Source organism: Lepidochelys kempii, chromosome 7 (genome assembly GCF_965140285.1).
Source record: "Lepidochelys kempii isolate rLepKem1 chromosome 7, rLepKem1.hap1, whole genome shotgun sequence".
NCBI classification, from domain to species: Eukaryota; Metazoa; Chordata; order Testudines; family Cheloniidae; genus Lepidochelys; species Lepidochelys kempii.
This window is the reverse complement of record NC_136386.1, coordinates 25,792,887-25,811,932: the sequence shown is the minus strand read 5'-3', so window position 1 is coordinate 25,811,932 and position 19,046 is coordinate 25,792,887. Positions and strand designations below refer to the sequence as shown.

Below are 19,046 nucleotides of genomic sequence, written 5' to 3'. Positions count from 1 at the left end.
TAAACTTATTAAATCATATAACAGTCCTCACACATTAAGGACCCTAACTCTTAGAAGGAAATCCTGACTCCATTGAAATCAAAGGAATAACTTTCATTCAAACTAGTGAGGCCAGAATTTCACACTAAGGTGTGTGAGGTCTACACTTAAAACACTACACCAGTACAGCAGCATCACTGTAGCGCTTCAGTGAAGATGCTACTGCACCAACAGGAAAGCTTCTCCTGTCGTTGTAGTTAATCCATCTCCACAAGAAGTGGTAGCTATGTCGATGGGCAAAGCCCTCCCATTGCCATAGTGCTGTCTATACGAGGGGTTAGGTCAGTATAACAGGAATGTGAATTTCATACTTGTGAGTGACGTAGTTATACCTATGTAAGTTTACAGCATAGACCCGGTCTTAATCTTTTTTCCAGCTGTGGGGGGTTTTGTACCTCGTCAACCCCTTTGGTTCGGGGAGAGAAAGGGTAACGCAGCCTCTCTGCGTTTACATCAGTTCTACTACCCCTCTGGTAGTCAGTATCGTGTGGCCTAATGGCCAGAGTCCCTCTCAATTCTCTTCCCCTAGTGGGATAACACAGCCTAGCAGCCTGAATCCATATACTATGCTTCTACAGCAGTGTGACCCAATGGCCAGAGTCCCTCTAAATTCTCTTCCCCTAGGGGGATAGCGAGGCCTAGTGGCCCAAGTCCATATACTACGCTTCTACAGCAGTGTGGCCCAATGGCCAGAGACCTTCTAAATTCTCTTCCCCTAGTGGGATAGCTTGGCCTAGAGGCCGGAGTCCATATACTATCTCCTTTGGTAAAAGAGAGGGATCGAGTGACTATGTTGTAGCAAAAAGGGGGGCGGTTAGTGACCTCTGGTGGGGGAGCCTGGGCCCACCCGCCTTCACCAGGCTCCAACCCAGCACCCTGTCAGTGGCAGGGGTGGATCCGCCTCTGGGTCAGCAGGGAATCCTACTGAAACACGCTGACCTCGCAGTGGTTGGTCCCTTCCCATCAGTCTTCCAGTCGCCGTAGTCCCTGTGGCATCTGGGTCTCCAGGTTCCTCAGCAGCCAACATTCCCTGGGGTTCCAATAGCTGCGAGTCTCTGGTCCTGGTTTCTGGCTCCTCAGCTCTCCCCGGTAAGGGTTGTAATTGCTCCTGGGCGGGAGCCTCCACTGAGTATCTTTTCTCCTCGGCTGCCAACCCTGACTGAGCAGCTCTGCAGGCTTTTACACCTGACTTCCGGTTGAAGCATGCCCAGCAGAGCTTCAGGGGCATGGCTTTCTCTGCTAAGAGGGAAGGATTAACCCTCTCAGTCCCAGTGTGGGGCCGGTCCGCCCCATCACACCAGCCAAGGAGACTTTTTTTTAAAAAATCATACTTCCAGAATGCTTGAGTAAACACTTAGCTTCAGTCACCTTCAGTGCTTTTCCAAAGTGTTAGTAGAGGAACGAGGACTGCCCTATAGACACTAAACTCTCCTTAAAACACATCCTGAGGCTCCTCACAGAGGTAACATATTCAAGGCTCAAATGCATGCCTTTGCGGGTCACATGATTCAAAATGAGAAAGTATAGATATAGAGGAATGAAACCTTAATCCCTGTTTAAGGAGGATGCATTTGTGAAAGCTTTAATAAAAACATATTCAGAATATTTATATTTCAATAAAGTATTATGATTCTATACAGAAGTGCAAACAACATGATTAACTGAACTGTGTCCCAATGAAGGGAGCTGTAGCTCACGAAAACTTATGCTGAAATAAATTTGTTAGTCTCAGGTGCCACAAGTACTCCTTTTCTTTTTGCGAATACAGACTAACGCAGCTGCTACTCTGAAATTTGGAAAGGCTTGTAAATTGTACTTCTAGATTTAATGTTACAGGTGTTCTTAATCCTAACTCAGGGCATCTACATAGTTCACATCTATATCTACTACAAGAATGAATCCAATTTTATGTTATTTACGATAAAAACTGAACCTTTGTCAATTTCTTCACCAATCATAACAGCTAATCACTGTAGTTTGCCTGGCCATTTAAAGAAAATATGAATAATATGGAAACATCATATATTCAAAACAATGCTTCATTGCTTTACCCAGAAAACCTTGTTCAGGTAAATAAATAAAGTCATCAGACTATCATCTGAATAAGTCTTTGCAGGTTCAGGCCCTTAAGCATATCAAGACCAAACTTGTTTTTATCATGCACAAACAGCGTATTTAGACTTCTTAAAGTATAACAGGATAATTTTGGTCTCAGAAATTCTATTCCCATTGTAATATTATAGTTTTGTTAAGGACTTGACAGAGAGGAAAAAGTCAAATAGCAAATACCCATAAAAATATCTTGCTTTTACTTAGCAACTTTTTAAATAAAGCAGACTAATATAGAAAAATTAATAAAAGGAAATAATGACAGGTTTCAGAGTAACAGCCGTGTTAGTCTGTATTCGCAAAAAGAAAAGGAGGACTTGTGGCACCTTAGAGACTAACCAATTTATTAGAGCATAAGCTTTCGTGAGCTACAGCTCCCTTCATCGGGACACAGTTCAGTTAGCTCACGAAAGCTTATGCTCTAATAAATTGGTTAGTCTCTAAGGTGCCACAAGTCCTCCTTTTCTTTAAAAGGAAATACTATATTGGCATATTTTCTGTCAATTTCTGGATTATATTTTTTTTCCAAAAAAAAAAATTGTAATAAAGGCACAAGGTAAATGATCCTAATGGATTAAATTTTAGCAGTACACTTCACATAGGGCCAGATTTTTAAAAGTATTTAGATGCTTAAAGGTGCAGGTATTGCCTACTGAGGTTTTTAAAAAGCACATAGGTGCCTAACTCCCATTAAGGTGCTTAAGTGCTTTTGAAAATCCTATTAGGCGCCTATCTGGCTCAGAAAAAAAAAATTAGACTGCTGAACTAGTTTCACTTCCAGGAAGACAAGCATTAAAAAGATTGTGGTTCTGTTCCCAACTCCATCCGGGATCCACTAAAGGACTGGGTGTCTTAAGATAAGTGAAGAAAGGAAGTTCCCTTTAGAGCAGGGGTCTCCAAACTTTATGAGACGAGGGCCATATTAGATTTTTGAAGGGGCTTCGCGGGCCGAAGCAACTGTGAAAGAAATTAAATATATGCAAAATCATTAAAAAAAACAAACCTACTCTACTGTGTGAGTGTTGCATTAAATTCTAAATCAGGTATAAAAGTTAATCAATGCAGGTACTGTGAAATCACACAAAATATTTGTCACTACATTAAAAATCATTTCACTTTTTTTTTAAATTTTATTTCTAAAAACCTCACACATTTGTATCATACAAATACACTGGCTCCCAGAGGCACTCACCCCTCTGCACAACTCAGCTGTGCTGCCGCCCTGCATGAGCTGCTGCCGGCGGCCCCTCCCTGTGCCTGCTCCGCATGCCTACTTAGCTGTTCGCTTCTTCCCTGTTGGTGGGAGGGCCGGACAAATGGAAGCCCCGGGCCGGATGCGGCCCGCGGGCTGTAGTTTGGAGCCCCTGCTTTAGAGGAATAAAGCCACAGGTGGAGAGAAATCCGAAGAGTGCTCTTATTTGCTCCTGCAAAGTAAAATTAAAACAACGGTAGCTGAGGGTGATCAGCACCTCAAAAGAGGCAATCAGAACCTTGCAGTGTTGTTCCCACTGTGAATGATGGCTAACAGTATTGTACGTTGTTATAGAATTGTAGCCTTCACTTACTTGATCAAGTGAAAGAACAGGTCTTATTACCAACTAACAATTCATTTAAAAGTTAATGAGACAAGAGAAAGTATAGAGAAAAGTTAATAAGAGCAAAAGATAGTTATTTTAATATGTAATAACTTTGGGCCTGCAAACCCTCATGCATATGAGACGTTTTCATCCCCACTGAATGTAATGGGACTTCCCAAGCCTTTATAGGATCAGGCCAGAATTATTAAACATTCAAATGATTTTATCGGTTGCTCTAATTAATTTACACAAAATGAAAAAGCAAAAGTTCTTGCAGAGACCTAAAAACAAGAGGTTCAACTGCAGGTTTTCTCTCCTGGTTAAAGCAGAACTGAAATGTATTGTTGTCTAATACCTAGAGAGCGCTCAGTCAAATCAAACATTGTTTTTTAAATATACAGACTTGTATGATCTTGTAGTCTCAATTGCACTCTAGGTCCACTGCACCTTAGATTTATGGATAAAGGTGAATAAATTAGCCTGCTATTGAACTCAATTAACACCCTGGACTTGTTGGGGGAGTTCTCAATCAACCTTCAAAGTACCTAGAATTTATATTTTTACACACACACACACACACACACAGAGTTATTCTGCATTTCTGTTAATAAATGCAATAGGTATATTCCTAATATCTTATGCAAAACAGGTCTCCATCACTTGTAAGCAACAATATATTTGAAAAACTGTCTTGGAGCATTTCCAAACACTTGTTTGGGATTTTACGTGCCCACTCGCACCCCCCCCACACACACACTGTAGCTAAGGAAATGAGATTCAGTTATATAACCAAATGAGTCAGCAGCTGTAAGTAGATATTTTTTCAGCTGCCAAGATTACACACTACAATAATGAAGGAATGATAGAAGCAATCAGAACATAAATTTTTCTTCTTTTCACAAGATAAAAGCCACTGAAAGCTACCAAATAAATTGGAAAATTGCTGCCAGTGGTAGATAATATTCTGAGCAGCTTTAACTTACAATAGTACAGAATGAGACCCACGGGAAAAAAAATACATTAAAATGCTTATGAAAAATGGAAGGTATACTGTACTTTAGAATTCCCTAGTTTAGTTTTTAAGATATTTTGTACTGACCTTTGAGATTCACAGTTATTATTCATTAATGTCTTGTTATACAATAGCTGGACTAAAAAGACTGTTCCTTAATAGTTTGCCATGTTCATTGCTTCTGAACATTATAATTAACAACAACAGTGCACAGCACTTATATAGAACTTTTCATCCATAGATTTCACTTTAGAAGTGTTTGTCAGCCTTATTATTCCCACTTTACAGATCAGGAAACTGAGGCACAGAGGTTAAGTGGCATGTCCAAGATCACATAGTAAATCTATGGCACACAATGTAATAGAACCCAGGTCTCCTTGCTACATGCCCACTGGATCATGCAACATCACACATTCACATGAAACCTAAAACATCTCTAGTCGACCAGATTAAAGTGATTGTTTCAGTCCCACCCTCTGTTGCAGATAGGTTTATATAGTAATCACTGCCTAATAATGCTAATATTGACATAACATACTGCTAACAGCCCTATTTTTATTTTCCTTTCTATATAGTTCCTCCTATAATAGAATTTACTCAGCACTGATTTCTCTGCTAAGATGCATTGACTGTGAAAAACCCATGAAGATAATGTTCCCTAAAGAAGAACTTAGAGAACATCGCAGCCAGACATTTTTCAGTAACACTGACAAGATTCAGGCCAAGAAAGACTGATAAAATATATTGACCTTAAATCTCCCTTTGCCTAGGGCTAATGGTGCTGAGTTATCTCTTGTCTACCACAGCAAAACATCATCAACTTTATGTCACATTTCCTGGAAGATCAAGAATGCAGTTCATTAAAAAGGCCTCATCTGAAGCAGCTTGGGCCATCAAAAGTTTCTGGCCACATATGGATCTTTTGGTTTATACCAGGGGTCGGCAACCTATGGCATGTGTGCCAAAGACAGCACGCGAGCAGACTTTTAATGGCATGCTGCTGCCTGCCAGGTCCCAGCCGCCAGCCCCACTCAGCCCACTGCCAAACCCTGGCCGGGACCCCAACAGTCAGCAGCGTGCCATTAAAAATCCTGCCCGCCCCAGCCCACTCTTCTCCGCCCCCCGCGGGGGCAGGGTGAAGAAGCTTGGTCCTGCCAGCTGCTGCTGCAGGGCAGGCAAGGTCTCCGCCGCCCCCTCCTCTCCCTCCCTGCCGCCGATCAGCTGATGGCCCTTGCGAGGAGGGGGAGAAATGGAGCTGCAGCGTGTGTGCTGCTCCGGGGAGAAGGTGAAGAAGAGGTGGGGACAGGGCACTGGGGAAGGGGGGTGGAATCAGGGCATATCCCCTCCAGCCCCCCGCCATGTGCCGCTCTGGGCAGGGAGCTGGGAGCACCCCCATGACCCCAGCCTTCTGCCCTGACCCCTATACCCCCCCCACCCCAGCCCCCTGCCCTGACTCCTGCACCCCCCACACATACCAAGCCCCCCCCACACCCCATGCCCTGACTCCTGCACCCCCCTCACATGCCCCCAGCCCTCTGCCCTGAATTCTGCACCCCCCACACCCTGACTCTTGCAGCCCACACATTCTCACCCCTACCCTGAGCACCAAACGGGAGCTCCTGCACACATACTCCCACATTCCCACCTGCACCCCTTGCACCAAATGGGAGCTGCCAGGTAAGAACTCCATACCCAAACCTCCTGCCCCAACCCTGAGCCCCCTCCCTCATTCTAGCTCTTGGCCAGGCCCTAGCCTACTCCTTCATCCCCAGCCCTGTGCTCAGTGCACTCCCACCCTGGTGCAGAGAGAGAGGAAGAGAATGGGCTAGAACCAGGGAGAAGGTAGGTACCCACTCTATGTGGGCAGGGCTGGGATCCCAGACCAGCAGCTGGCTGAGTGGCAGCAGGCTGAGCTGCTCATCCCGCTGCCGGTCTGGGGTCCCGGCCACTGGCCCCGCTCAGCCTGCTGCCGGTCTTGGGTTCTGCCTGCCAGCCCCTTGCCAACTGGGCTCCCGGCCGCAGGCTCCACTCAGCCTGCAGCCGGCCTAGGTGAACGGAACCCCAGGCTGGCAGCGGGCTGAGAGGGCTGGCGGTGTAAGATCAGCATTTTAATTCAATTTTAAATGAAGCTTCTTAAACATTTTGAAAACCTTGTTTACTTTACATACAACAATAGTTTAGTTATATAATATTATAGACTTATAGAGAGAGACCTTCTAAAAAATGTTAAAATGTATTACTGGCACGCAAAACCTTAAATTAAAGTGAATAAATGAAGACTTGGCACACCACTTCTGAAAGGTTGCTGACCCCTGGTTTATACAGTACATGAAGAGAGCCTATCCAGGCATCCCTCATCCATAACATGGGATCTCCAGCTCAAGATTCCTCCTTGATCTCATCTTTCACGTGGGGAAAGAGGTGACCTCTCAAACTGGCAGGTCTCAGATCATTTAGAAAAGAAATAACATCTTAATTAAATAAATTGCATCCAGAAACCAAACAGGCAGCTAGCACAGATCAGAGAACACTGATTTCATGTGCTGAAGATGAGAAACTCCACTTAATTCTTGCTGCTTTACTTATTATCTTCAGTTTCCAAATTGATTTAAAAGTACAGCCCAAAGTAGAGCATATTACAGTAATCTAATCTTGAGGTGCCAACAATGGCTAGGATTTTCAAAGGGGCTAAAGGGAGTCAGGCACCTAAATCCCAATGAATTTTAATGGGAGTGGGGGCATTTAACTCCTTGAGGTCCTCTTCAATATCCCAATCAGCATGGACGACAGTAGCAGAGGTCACATCTGAAAGAAATGGTCACAGCCTCCTTCCCAGAGAGATATACAGAAGATTTTTATCCATCTCCATGAGATTTATCTATCAAAGTAACCAGAGCAGTCTCAATGGCATGACCAGGTCTGTACCCACATTCAAAGGGACAAAGAGATCAGAGGCAGCTAGATACTTGGAACTGTCTTGCAAAAACCTTCTCAATAATTTTTGATGTTCTGTTTTGCCTTGGGATTTAGAGACGCAGATTTACAAAGAATAGTTTATACTTCCAAATAATATTAATAAATACATACTTTCTATTTGAGCTGGTTGAAATCTTTCTATTATAGAAAAGTTTAAATAAAATGGTGAAAAAACTAATTTTTTAAAATCAATTAAATTTTGTACAGGATTCTGAACCAAGTTTACTTTGTATGCACACAGCACTTCTCATCTGTATGTCTCTAGGAACTTTATGAAGGAAAATTTTTGTCCATTGTGCTTCATAATTCCTTCAGTGTTGACATAATTTTTTTTTTAGCATTTAATTTTTCAAATCCATAATGACACAGACTTCCTATTTAAACTGGTTATTTTATCATAACTCTAACCAGCTAACTATACACAGGATGAGAGACTGAAAAATCTTATTAACAAATGTTCTGATACCAAATACTAAATTGTGGCATTACCACTGAGATGAAGGACAACCAGGATGATTAGCAATCTTTTATTTAGTTATAAATAAACTATCACAGAGAACTTCTTAAGATAAAGACATGGTGATAGAGTGAGACTGATTCAGTCATATAAACTTATTTCCATGTCACACTTGAAATCCTATTTTTGATTTTTCCATAAATGTATCCTCTCATTCACCTTTCTATTAAAACCAGTGGCATAGATTCTGATTTCAACTTAAACACCACAACCATAAATTTAATGAGAGTTACAAACACATCAAGAAGAGATGATAACTTTTGTCTTTCGTTGTGGCTGTTGCCATCCATTTTAAGAAAGATGAGCAAGATATTTTCTTCAGCCCCGTCACTCAATTCTGTTGCTGTCATGTGCTTATTCTATACTTTTTCAACTGTGCAATATTAAGACATAAATATATGAGCTTTAAATTTAAAGCAGAAAGTGCCATATATTTTTATTTGTATGTTCTTTTGAATTAGGCTGTTTGAATTAAGCTCATCTATCTGAAAATCTCTGCTAATTTGCATTTCCTGCAGTTATAGTGGAAAGGGCAGAACTGATAAATTGTCACTACTTGGGCCAGCAAACTATAGTTCTGCTTTCTTAGGTCAGTCAGTGTAAATATTATTGATGCTCTCACATTGCAAAATGTTTGCATGGCTGAGATCCTAAACATGCTTGACATTACTGTTGACAAAGGGTTCACAAGACCAGTGATATAGGAAATTAAATGAACATTGGAACAAAGGTTCAAATGAGTGTTTCAGACATTTTTTATCAGTGCATTCTTTAGGTGGATTGTTACTTTGGCTGTTTGTCACAAACATGTTATTTAAAAAATGATTTTGCTTTCTTGTTTGATTTCCAAATGTATTACAATTTTTTAAAAACCTTTGCTTTTCCCTGTTATATGGTAATCTTATACTGATACTAATATCAGTTACTGTATTGTGTCATTGTACCATAAAGCCATAAAAGACTCCAGAAGTGAAAGAACAGTGATATATCTATGCACCGTATTAGTTAGGTCCCTTCTCTCTGGGCTGAGGTTTAAAAGAGCCTAGATAAAACTGCAGTTATCATTGCAAAAACTCATGGACTTGCAAAACATACATATTCCCATTAATTTACTACAGATATTCAGATAATGGGAGCCTTTCTAATGACTTCAATAGACATTTGATCAAGTCAGACATTTAAAAAATTTCCAGCACTTATTTGGAGGAAGACGACCCATTTCTTGATGCATTGTCTATTTTATCCTCCGATAGAGTTTTGCCATTGACTTCAATGGAGCCAGAATTTCACCCGTAGTCTCTACTTCATTTGAACCGTTATATATTTAAAAATATTGTATTTATCAAGTGATATTCCCTCAAAAAGGACAAAGTATACCTCTTGTCATTTGAGAAATATACATATCTCTTGTACAATCAGTGTATTATATTTATTTTACTCATAAAGACATGTAACAAGCCCCTCAAACTCTCCCTACATTTTATACTTATTGATATTACATGTTGCTCCTAAAATTGCAAAGCACTCAACTTCATTAAACTGGATATGTGTACTAATGCTTTCTATTTTCATTTGCTGTAGTGACCATTTCACTTACCACTGCCTCATGTAGTAAAACATGGTATCTTTTGTTTTTTATTCTGATGGGCAGAAACTATCATATGACCATAATTGTGCAGTAATGTTTTGGGCAGTTGGAATGAAGCAGGCATTAGATTACAGTTCACATTCAGATGTACTCTGCTATTAACAAAAAAGTGGGATCAGTCAGAGGAATGCAGATTATACACTCTGTTTGAGCTTGTCTACACTACCCACCACATCGGCGGGCAGTGATCAATCCAGCAGGGGTCAATTTATTGTGTCTCATATAGATGTGAAAAATCGACCGCTGAGTGCTCTCCCGTCAACTCCATCAGAACGAGGAGTGCAAGCGAAGTTAACGGGAGAGTATCAGCTGTTGACTTACAGGAGTGAAGACACCACGGTAAGTAGATCTAAGTATGTCAACTTTTCAGCTGCGCTATTCACGTAGCTGAAGTTGCGTATCTGAGATTGACCCTGTGCGGTAGTGTAGACCAGCCCTTTGAGATCTTTCTGAAGAGAATTTCTGTCACACAGTCACAAAAATATTAGGATAATATTTAGAATCTGAAGATATTGAATTAAATGTACAGTATCAAACTATGACTGTTTCATATTCTATTTATTACATTCCAAATATAATTTCCACTTCTCATATTGGATTCAAACATGCAGTTTGCTTCACAAATGTAATACAATTCCAATTCTAATATAGGGGAGTCCAGGTTACCCCTTTCAACCCAAGCAGTTAGCCAGTATTTGGTGTGGTGTTTCTCTCCCTCATATACAGCTCCATTAAAAAATACCAATCCCCTTGTGTGACACATACCCAGAAAGGGTTAAGCATCCTGCAGGATAAATGACTCAAATTCAACCTTAAAAACATATGGGGAAATAATGCTTGCAGTGGTGGATTTAGAGTTAGTGGGGCCCTGTGTACAGCTTCATTTTTGCCCACCCCACTCGGGACCCAGCCAAGAAAAATAACATTCTCTCTGATCTCTCCCCTGTTTTTCATTCTTTTTTTCTTCATCCTCTTCCTATAAGTAATGGGAAGAAAATGAAAATAAAGTGAGGTACCTTGATTGGGGCAGGGAGTTGGGGTGTATGATAAATGAAGAGAGGGGGGTAGCTCCCTTTTATGGACACCCAGCCAGCCAGTAGCTATAAAATCCCTCTTAGTAGCTGTTCTCTAATTGCTCTACTTGTAAAGGGTTAAGAGTCTCACTGCTATGCATAGGTAAAAGGAGGTGAGTGGGCACCTGGCCAAAAGAGCCAATGGGAAGGCTAGAACTTTTTAAAATTGAAAAAAGACTCCCCTTTTGTCTGTCTGTTGTTGTTCTCCCTGGGAGAGGTGGACAGGGAAGCTGCTATGCTGTAAGAAGCTTGGGCCAGGTATGAAAAAATCATCAGTATTATATCTAGAAACTACTCATTTAAAATCCCAGATACGTAAGTAGATCAGGAAATGTCTAGGAAGACGTGATTAGCTTTATCCCTTTTATTTCATTATGGCTTGTGGATTCCTCTGTGCTCACCCCAGGTGCTTTTGTTTTGCTTGTAACCTTTAAGATGGACCTTAGGAAAGCTATTCTTGGTGCTTAATCCTTGTAGTTGCTCTTTTAAAATCTAGCAGTAACCTGAGTTCCCAGATGTATTTTCTTTCTTTTTGTTATTAATAAAATTTACCTTGTTTAAGAACAGAATTTGATTTTTGTGCCTTAAGAGGTTTGTGCACATGTTGTTTAATTAGCTGGTGGAACAACTGATTTCCCTTCCCCCCCCCCCAGCTCTTTTCCAGAGGGGGAGTGAAAGGGCTTGAGGATACCGCACAGGAAAGAATTCCCAAGTGTGCCTTCCTGGGCACTCAAAGGGGTTCTGCACTTTGGTGGTGGCAGCATCTACCAATCCAAGGTCAGAAAAAAGCTGTAACCTTGGGAGTTTAATACAAGCCTGGAGTGGCCAGTATTAATTTTTAGAATCCTTGTAGGCCCTCAGCTTCTGCACTTGAAGTGCCAGAGTGGGGAATTAGCCGTGACAGGGTGTAGGAGGGGATGAGGGGATCAGGCTGTGAGAGGGAGTTTGCATGCTGGGTGTGGGCTCTCGACTAGAGCAGGGCTCTGGGAGGGAGTTTGGGTGCTGGGTGAAGGCTTTGGGCTGGGGCAGGAAGGTTGGGTGCAGCAGGGGTGAGGGGTTGGGCTCTGGGAGGAGGTTTGGGTGCGGGGTGCAGGCTCTGGGCTGGGGTGGGGGGGCACGCTATGCCTGCTTGTTGGGCTGCCAGTGTTTGAATAGCATGTGCACAGCCCAGGCTCCTCAGTTCCTTCTCTACAACAGAGTGCGTTACAAATTCCGAAGTAGAGGGGAGGAGGGCGGGTAGTGGAGCACCCACAGGGACACTCATCTCAAAGGACGTCAGTTACTGCACAGGCTGAGTAACCTCCTCTTCGAGAGAGAGATGTCCCTGTGGGTGCTCCACTTCAGGTGACTGAAAAGCAGTATCCCTTAGGGTGGTTGGGACTTTGGATGAGGCAAGAAGGCTGTTGACAAGGCAGCTCTACCCAATCTGGTGTCAGACGCTGCAGTGTGGATGAGAGCGTGGTGATTGGCGAAGGAAAGGTTCGATGCCCAGGTAGCTGCCTTGTATATGTTGGACACAGGGACATTACGGAGAAAGGCCATGGAGGTGCAGACAGCTCTGGTAGAGTGTGTCCTAATTGATGTAGGAGGGTGTATTTGCCCTGAGTTGGTAACAAAGGCGTAAGCAGTCAGCAATCCATTTGGAAAGTCTCTGTGTAGAGCTAGCATTTCACTGTGAGCGCTGAGTAGTAGAGACAAAAAGTCTGGGGGGTTTTCTAAATGGTTTTGTTCTATCTAGGTAAAAGGATAATGCTCTGCACACATCAAGAGCATGCATTGTTGTTTCTAAGGCATTAGCATGAGGTTTCGGATAAGGTAACAGGGGCAGTTCCAGAACAAACAGGAACTTGCTGGAACCAATTAAGGCAGGCAGGCTAATTAGGGCCCCTGGAGCCAATTAAGAAGAAATTGCTAGAATCAATTAGGAGAGGCTGGCTAATCAGGGCACCTGAGTTTAAAAAGGTGCTCACTTCAGTTTGTGGTGTGCATGCTAGGAGCTGAGATTGAGAAGGCGTACTACTGGAGGACTGAGGAGTACAAGCATTATCAGACACCAAGAGAAAGGTTCTGTGGTGAGGATAAAGAAGGTGTTGGGAGGAGGCCATGGGGAAGTAGCCCAGGGAGTTGCAGCTGTCGCACAGCTGTTCCAGGAGGCACTCTAGACAACTGCAGTCCACAAGGCCCTGGGATGGAACCCGGAGTCGAGGATGGGCCCGGGTTCCCCCCAAACCTCCCAACTCCTGATCAGACACAGGAGGAGTTGACCTGGACTGTGGGTTCCACCAGAGGGGAAGGTCTCTGGGCTGTTCCCCAACCCACATGGTGGGTCAGCAGAGACTATGAGGATTGTTCACCTTCCTTTTCCCCATGCTGGCCAGTGATGAGGTTATCTGAGTAAAACAGCAGATTTGAGCCATGAAAGTGGCCAAACTGAGGGCTGTCGTGAATTTCTGAGGCGAGCAAATCTGCCAATAAGTGCAGTACCCACCAAGGTAGAGGAGGAACTTTGTCACAATAGATTCATTGAGGTGAAAAGAAAAGTATCTTAGTTAAGAACTTTGGATGCGTGTGGAGTGTGACCTTATTGCGGAAGAATGTGGTATACGGAGGGTCCACCATAAGCGCCCCCATTTCTCCTACTCGTCTGGCAGACATGATTGCTATGAGGAAGGCGGTCTTCATGGATAGGTGGAGAAGAGAGCAGGTAGCCATCGGTTCAAAGGGTTTATCAATTAGGGCTTTGAGGACTAGATGTAAATCCCAAGGTACAGCAGGCAGTTTCATGTCTGGGTATAACGTATGGATACCCTTCAGGAAGCTTTTGGTGATTGGATGGGCAAAGACCGTAATGTTGTTAATCTTATGGTGGAAGGCAGTGATTGCCGTGAGGTGGACCTACATTGATGACATCTTCATCATCTGGACCCAGGGAAAGAAGCCCTTGAGGAATTCCACCATGCTTTCAACAATTTCCATCCCACCATCAACCTCAGCCTGGACCAGTCCACATAAGAGATCCACTTCCTGGACACTACGGTGCTAATAAGCGATAGTCACATAAACACCACTCTATACCAGAAACTACTGAGCGCTATACTTACCTACATGCCTCCAGCTTTCACCCAGATCACACCACACGATCCATTGTCTACAGCCAAGCTCTACGATACAACCGCATTTGCTCCAACCGCTCAGACAGAGACAAACACCTACAAGATCTCTATCAACCGTTCTTACAACTACAATACCCACCTGCTGAAGTGAAGAAACAGATTGACAGACCCAGAAGTTACCTACTACAGGACAGGCCTAACAAAGAAAATAACAGAATGCCACTAGCCATCACCTTCAGCCCCCAACTAAAACCTCTCCAATGCATCATCAAGGATTTACAACCTATCCTGAAGGACGACCCATCACTCTCACAGATCTTGGGAGACAGGCCAGTCCTTGCTTACAGACAGCCCCCCAACCTGAAGCAAATACTCACCAGCAACCACACAACAAAAACACTAACCCAGGAACCTATCCTTGCAACAAAGTCCGTTGCCAACTGTGTCCACATATCTATTCAGGGGACACGATCATAGGGCCTAATCGTATCAGCCACACTATTAGAGGCTCGTTCACCTGTGTATCTACCAGTGTGATATATGCCATCATGTGCCAGCAATGACCCTCTGCCATGTACATTGGCCAAACTGGACAGTCTCTATGTAAAAGAATAAATGGACACAAATCAGACCTCAAGAATTATAACATTCAAAAACCAGTCGGAGAACACTTCAATCTCTTTGGTCATTCGATTACAGACCTAAAAGTGGCAATTCTTCAACAAAAAAACTTCAAAAACAGACTCCAACAAGAGGCTATTGAATTGGAATTAATTTGCAAACTTGATGCAATTAACTTAGGCTTGAATAAAGACTGGGAGTGGATGTGTCATTACACAAAGTAAAACTATTTCCCCTTGTTTATTTTCCCTCCCACTGTTCTTGTAAAGTGCTGGAAATGGCCCACCTTGTTTATCACACAAAAGGTTTACCCCCCCTCCCTTCCACCCGTTCTCCTGCTGATAATAGCTCACCTTTCCTGGTCACTCTCATTACAGTCTGTATGGTAACACCCATAGTTTCATGTTCTCTGTGTATATAAAATCTCCCCACTATATTTTCCACTGTATGCATCCGATGAAGTGAGCTGTAGCTCACGAAAGCTTATACTCTAATAAATTTGTTAGTCTCTAAGGTGCCACAAGTACTCCTTTTCTTTTTATGGATACAGACTAACACGGTTGCTACTCTGAAATCTGGGAAGAGTATTGAGAGGAAAACATCTGGTCATTGTATTCCTCTTCCTCGTCCTCTTCCTCCCACACTTCATTGGAGGGGCTTGAAGTGGTAGGGGAGTAGTGAAGGTAGGGTGCTAAAGGTCTCGGTGATAGACTGGTCCCGAGAAGAGGAGACTTACGGGCATGGGACACCCTTAATTCCTCTGACTGTAAAAACTGAGGTGGAGCCGACTGACGAGGAGTTGGTGCCGGTGTAGTTGATGGACGCAGAGTCTGCTGGGACATCGGCTGATGCACCGAAGGGTGTCCCGAGGGAGCAAGCTGGCTCCACGGAGTAGGTGCCCCTGGGATAGGCACTGCAATAGAGGCTGGAGACCTCAGGGGGCTTGGTGCCAAGAGCAGCGTCTACAAAAGCGGTGCCGCAAGATCAAAGGATGGTGCCAAAGCCACTGCTTGTATTGCCGGCACCATAGCAGCTCTTGGCACCATATTGACAGAGGTGGCCGAGGGAGAGCTGAAAGAGGCAGGCAACTGAAAGCCCTGAGCCTTGGCACCGTGGAGGGGCAGCTTACTCACCGTCAGTGCCTGAGGTGCCTGCTGTGTGAAAGGTGCTGAGCCGCAGAGCAGGAGTTACCGGTTTTAACTTCTCTCCCGAGGAATGGCTTCTGATGGGGGAGGAAGCTGGCCATTTTTTTTGGCTTTTGCTTTGCCTCTGGAGGGTGTCACAGAGGTTTGCTGGCCAGGGTCAGACGCAGGTCTAAGAGAGTTTTCCATGAACAGCATTTTAAGCCTGAGCTCCCTGTCCTTGTGGGTTGGTGCTTTCAATTTGGTACTGTGGACGCATTTTTGGGGTACATGAGACTCCCCCAAACAGCGTACGCACTGTGAATGCCCGTCCGAGATGGGGATGGCATCCTTACAGGAAGCGCATCTCTTGAAGCCTGGGGAGCCTTGCATGCCCGTAACCGCGGAGGCTTCTCCCTGCCCCAAGTAACTGTAACAGTTAATGTAACTTATCTAGATAGTAACTCTAATGACTAAAACCTATCTAAGTAAACTGAGAAACAAACTAACTTGCTAATCTCAAAGAGCACTGCTGAACTCCATCCCTAGCCGGGGACGGTAGGGAAGGAACTGAGGAGCCCGGGCTTTGCACGCGTTATAAGAACGCTGACCGCTCGAGAGGCAGGCACAGCCCGTAGGGGTACTGCTGTAGAAATCTCTAATCAAAGGCACGGGGATGCACCTTGACCTGAAGTGGAGCACCCACAGGGACATCTCTCGAAGAAGAACAGGCAATTGCCTTATGTTAATTCGTGTTCCTAAGTACCAGTAATGGACCTACTTCAAAGTCGCCCTGATTACCTATTGTAAGCCAAGAGACGCCAACCTGTCAAAGAAGGCTTGAAATTGTATAAAAGATCCTTGGGTCCTGATCCTGTCATCTCAGATCTGCTTGAGGTTTCATGCAGGGGAAGCCACAAGGATTGAGATCCCAGTTCTGACTGGATTGCTCTGAAATACAAACATTGGACTATAACCTTTAAACTATTTCTGAAAGAACTCTTTGCATCTACAAAGCTCACCATCTCTACTATAAATCTTAACCTCAAAAATTGCACGCCTGTCTGTATGTATATTGGTCTTTTAACCATACTCTCTCTCTGTCTTTTTTTTTTTAAATAAATTTTAGTTTAGTTAATAAGAATTGACTGTAAGCATGTATCTGGGTAAGATCTGGAATATTCATTTACCTGGGAGGTAATGTGTCTGATCCTTTGGGACTGGTAGAACCTTTTCTTTTGTATGATGAAATAAGATTTTCATTAATCCTCATCATATCTGATTTGGGTAACTAGGTAGAGGCCTGAGGCTGGGTTACTTTAAGGGAACTGTGTTTTGGACTTCTGAGTAACCAGTGAGGTATAACAGAAGCTGTTTAGTGCTGGCTTGGTAAATCTAAGTATTGGAATATTCACCAGTTTTGGGGACTATCTGCCCCATTCTTTACAGTTCACCCTAACTGAGTGACCTCAGCTGGCTCCCCCAGGACCCTGGTCACACCCTGTGTTCATATTCAGATCCCAGGAAAAAACCCTCAGATCGCCTGGCTCAACTCCTACTAGCCTTACACATGGCCTGTGCTTTGGGCAGTAGCTCTTATTGTTTCAGCTATCTATTCCATAATGGAGTTTAATTGCTTTTTACATTGACCCTGAATGAAGGGTAGTTGTCTTGCCTACCAACTTCAATGAGGTTTCACCCCAAGTTCTGGCATAACACCACAGATTTTCTCAGTATCATGATATTAAAGTTCTATGGAAACAGAAGTATCAAAAAAGCACACATATTAAAGACATCTTTATGATGAAATTCTGATTTTGGTCAAACCTTTCATCAGCTCCCCTTCTTCTACTGTCACTAGTGCACAGAGATAGCCACAAAAGGCATATGTGAACGTTGGCTGGTTTTAACCAGCAGGCATTAGGCTTGTAACAAAAGTTCTTTGCTACTTCTAAAGTAATGTTTTTCCACTGCATTTGTTAAAACATGACTAAAACAATAGAGTGGCAAAAGAATAGTCGGTGGCTTTACAATGTTTGAGAAGCTCCTTTTGGTTCCTTTCTGGGATTCCAAAAATACATGTTTTTGCTCCTGGGATGTATCATAAATATGCTATTTTCAGTACAGGAACTGCAATACTATGCATATTTCACCAGAGAAACTATTCACATTAAAAAAGTTGTTTTCTCTGAACCAGCAACTATTTTCCACAAAAATGTGTTATTTTATTATCCCCCAGAGAGAGTCCTGTGAATGTCCAATTTGTATGCCAAGAAATGCACACTCACAATAACAAACGCAACTTCAAAGCAGAAGGAAAAGGCATGCACAGTAACTCAAATTTGTTATTTTTGTCCATTCATACAGTTTTATTTTATTTTATTATTGCTTCGATTGCATCTTTACACACACAAACATATTATTCACATTTTGCATACATACTTCTGTGACCATTTCGTATTTTCCTCCTCTGCTACAATAGTTAGACTAACACTGCTTTTTATTCAAGATCATAATAGCAAATGGGCAACATATTGTCTCCTTTGGTTCTTGTCTTCAAATACAGATCCTAGTAATCGCTCCCTGATCTTTCAAATATTTTACAAAATACAAGGAATGAGAGCATGGTAAATCCACTTGTGAGTTGTCATCAATTTATGGAGAAAAAAAACAACCCCGAAACTAAGCTTTTGTTTCTGATGAGGCTGTGCTGTTCACTCTGAATTCTGCAGCATTCCAACTCCTGTAGTCCCAAAGATCATTTGATTTCAAACAATCCAGAATTCATACCATGCAGTACATTTGCAATCTACTGAGAGCAGCCAGCTGGCAGCAAACTAGAGAGCCTAGCAAGTAGCTCAGATTCAGCTGGTCCCTGCACCCTCTTTTAATGGTGGAGCTCACCGGTGGGCAGCAGTTGCTCTACCCAACTGCACACTTAAGCTATAGTTTCTGTCAGAGTGCACCTCAGTTTGCCACTATATGCAGGACTGTTGCCCTTCTTGACTGCCTATATGCCTACCCACAATGCCATGTCTACTTTGAGTTTACAGTAGGTCTCCATTCAGGTAAAGAGCTGTGAAATACACAGTTGTTTCAGCTGCAGATTGATTATTATCACTCCCAATAAAAACAGTTATTCAGGAGCATTTACATAAAGTACAATACTTGTCAGCACCACTTTTCCTACTAGTGCATTGTTATTTACATTAGTACTTTCCTTTTTATATAACATCACTG

At 43.0% G+C, this 19,046-nt stretch overlaps 1 protein-coding gene across 2 annotated transcripts in view; it reads right to left on the bottom strand.

The window, feature by feature from the left end:
- ARHGEF3 (Rho guanine nucleotide exchange factor 3) overlaps positions 1 to 19,046 on the bottom strand; it is a 312,784-nt gene that overhangs the window by 131,163 nt on the left and 162,575 nt on the right. Inside the window, exon 1 of one of the 2 annotated variants that reach the window (XM_073351505.2) lies at positions 3,341 to 3,401. The exons of the other annotated variant lie outside the window; for it this stretch is intronic. Coding sequence (XP_073207606.1) covers positions 3,341 to 3,376 — 36 coding nt within the window. The 5' untranslated portion in view covers positions 3,377 to 3,401. Of the gene's footprint in view, positions 1 to 3,340; positions 3,402 to 19,046 lie in introns of those variants that run through there. 2 annotated transcript variants of the gene reach the window in all.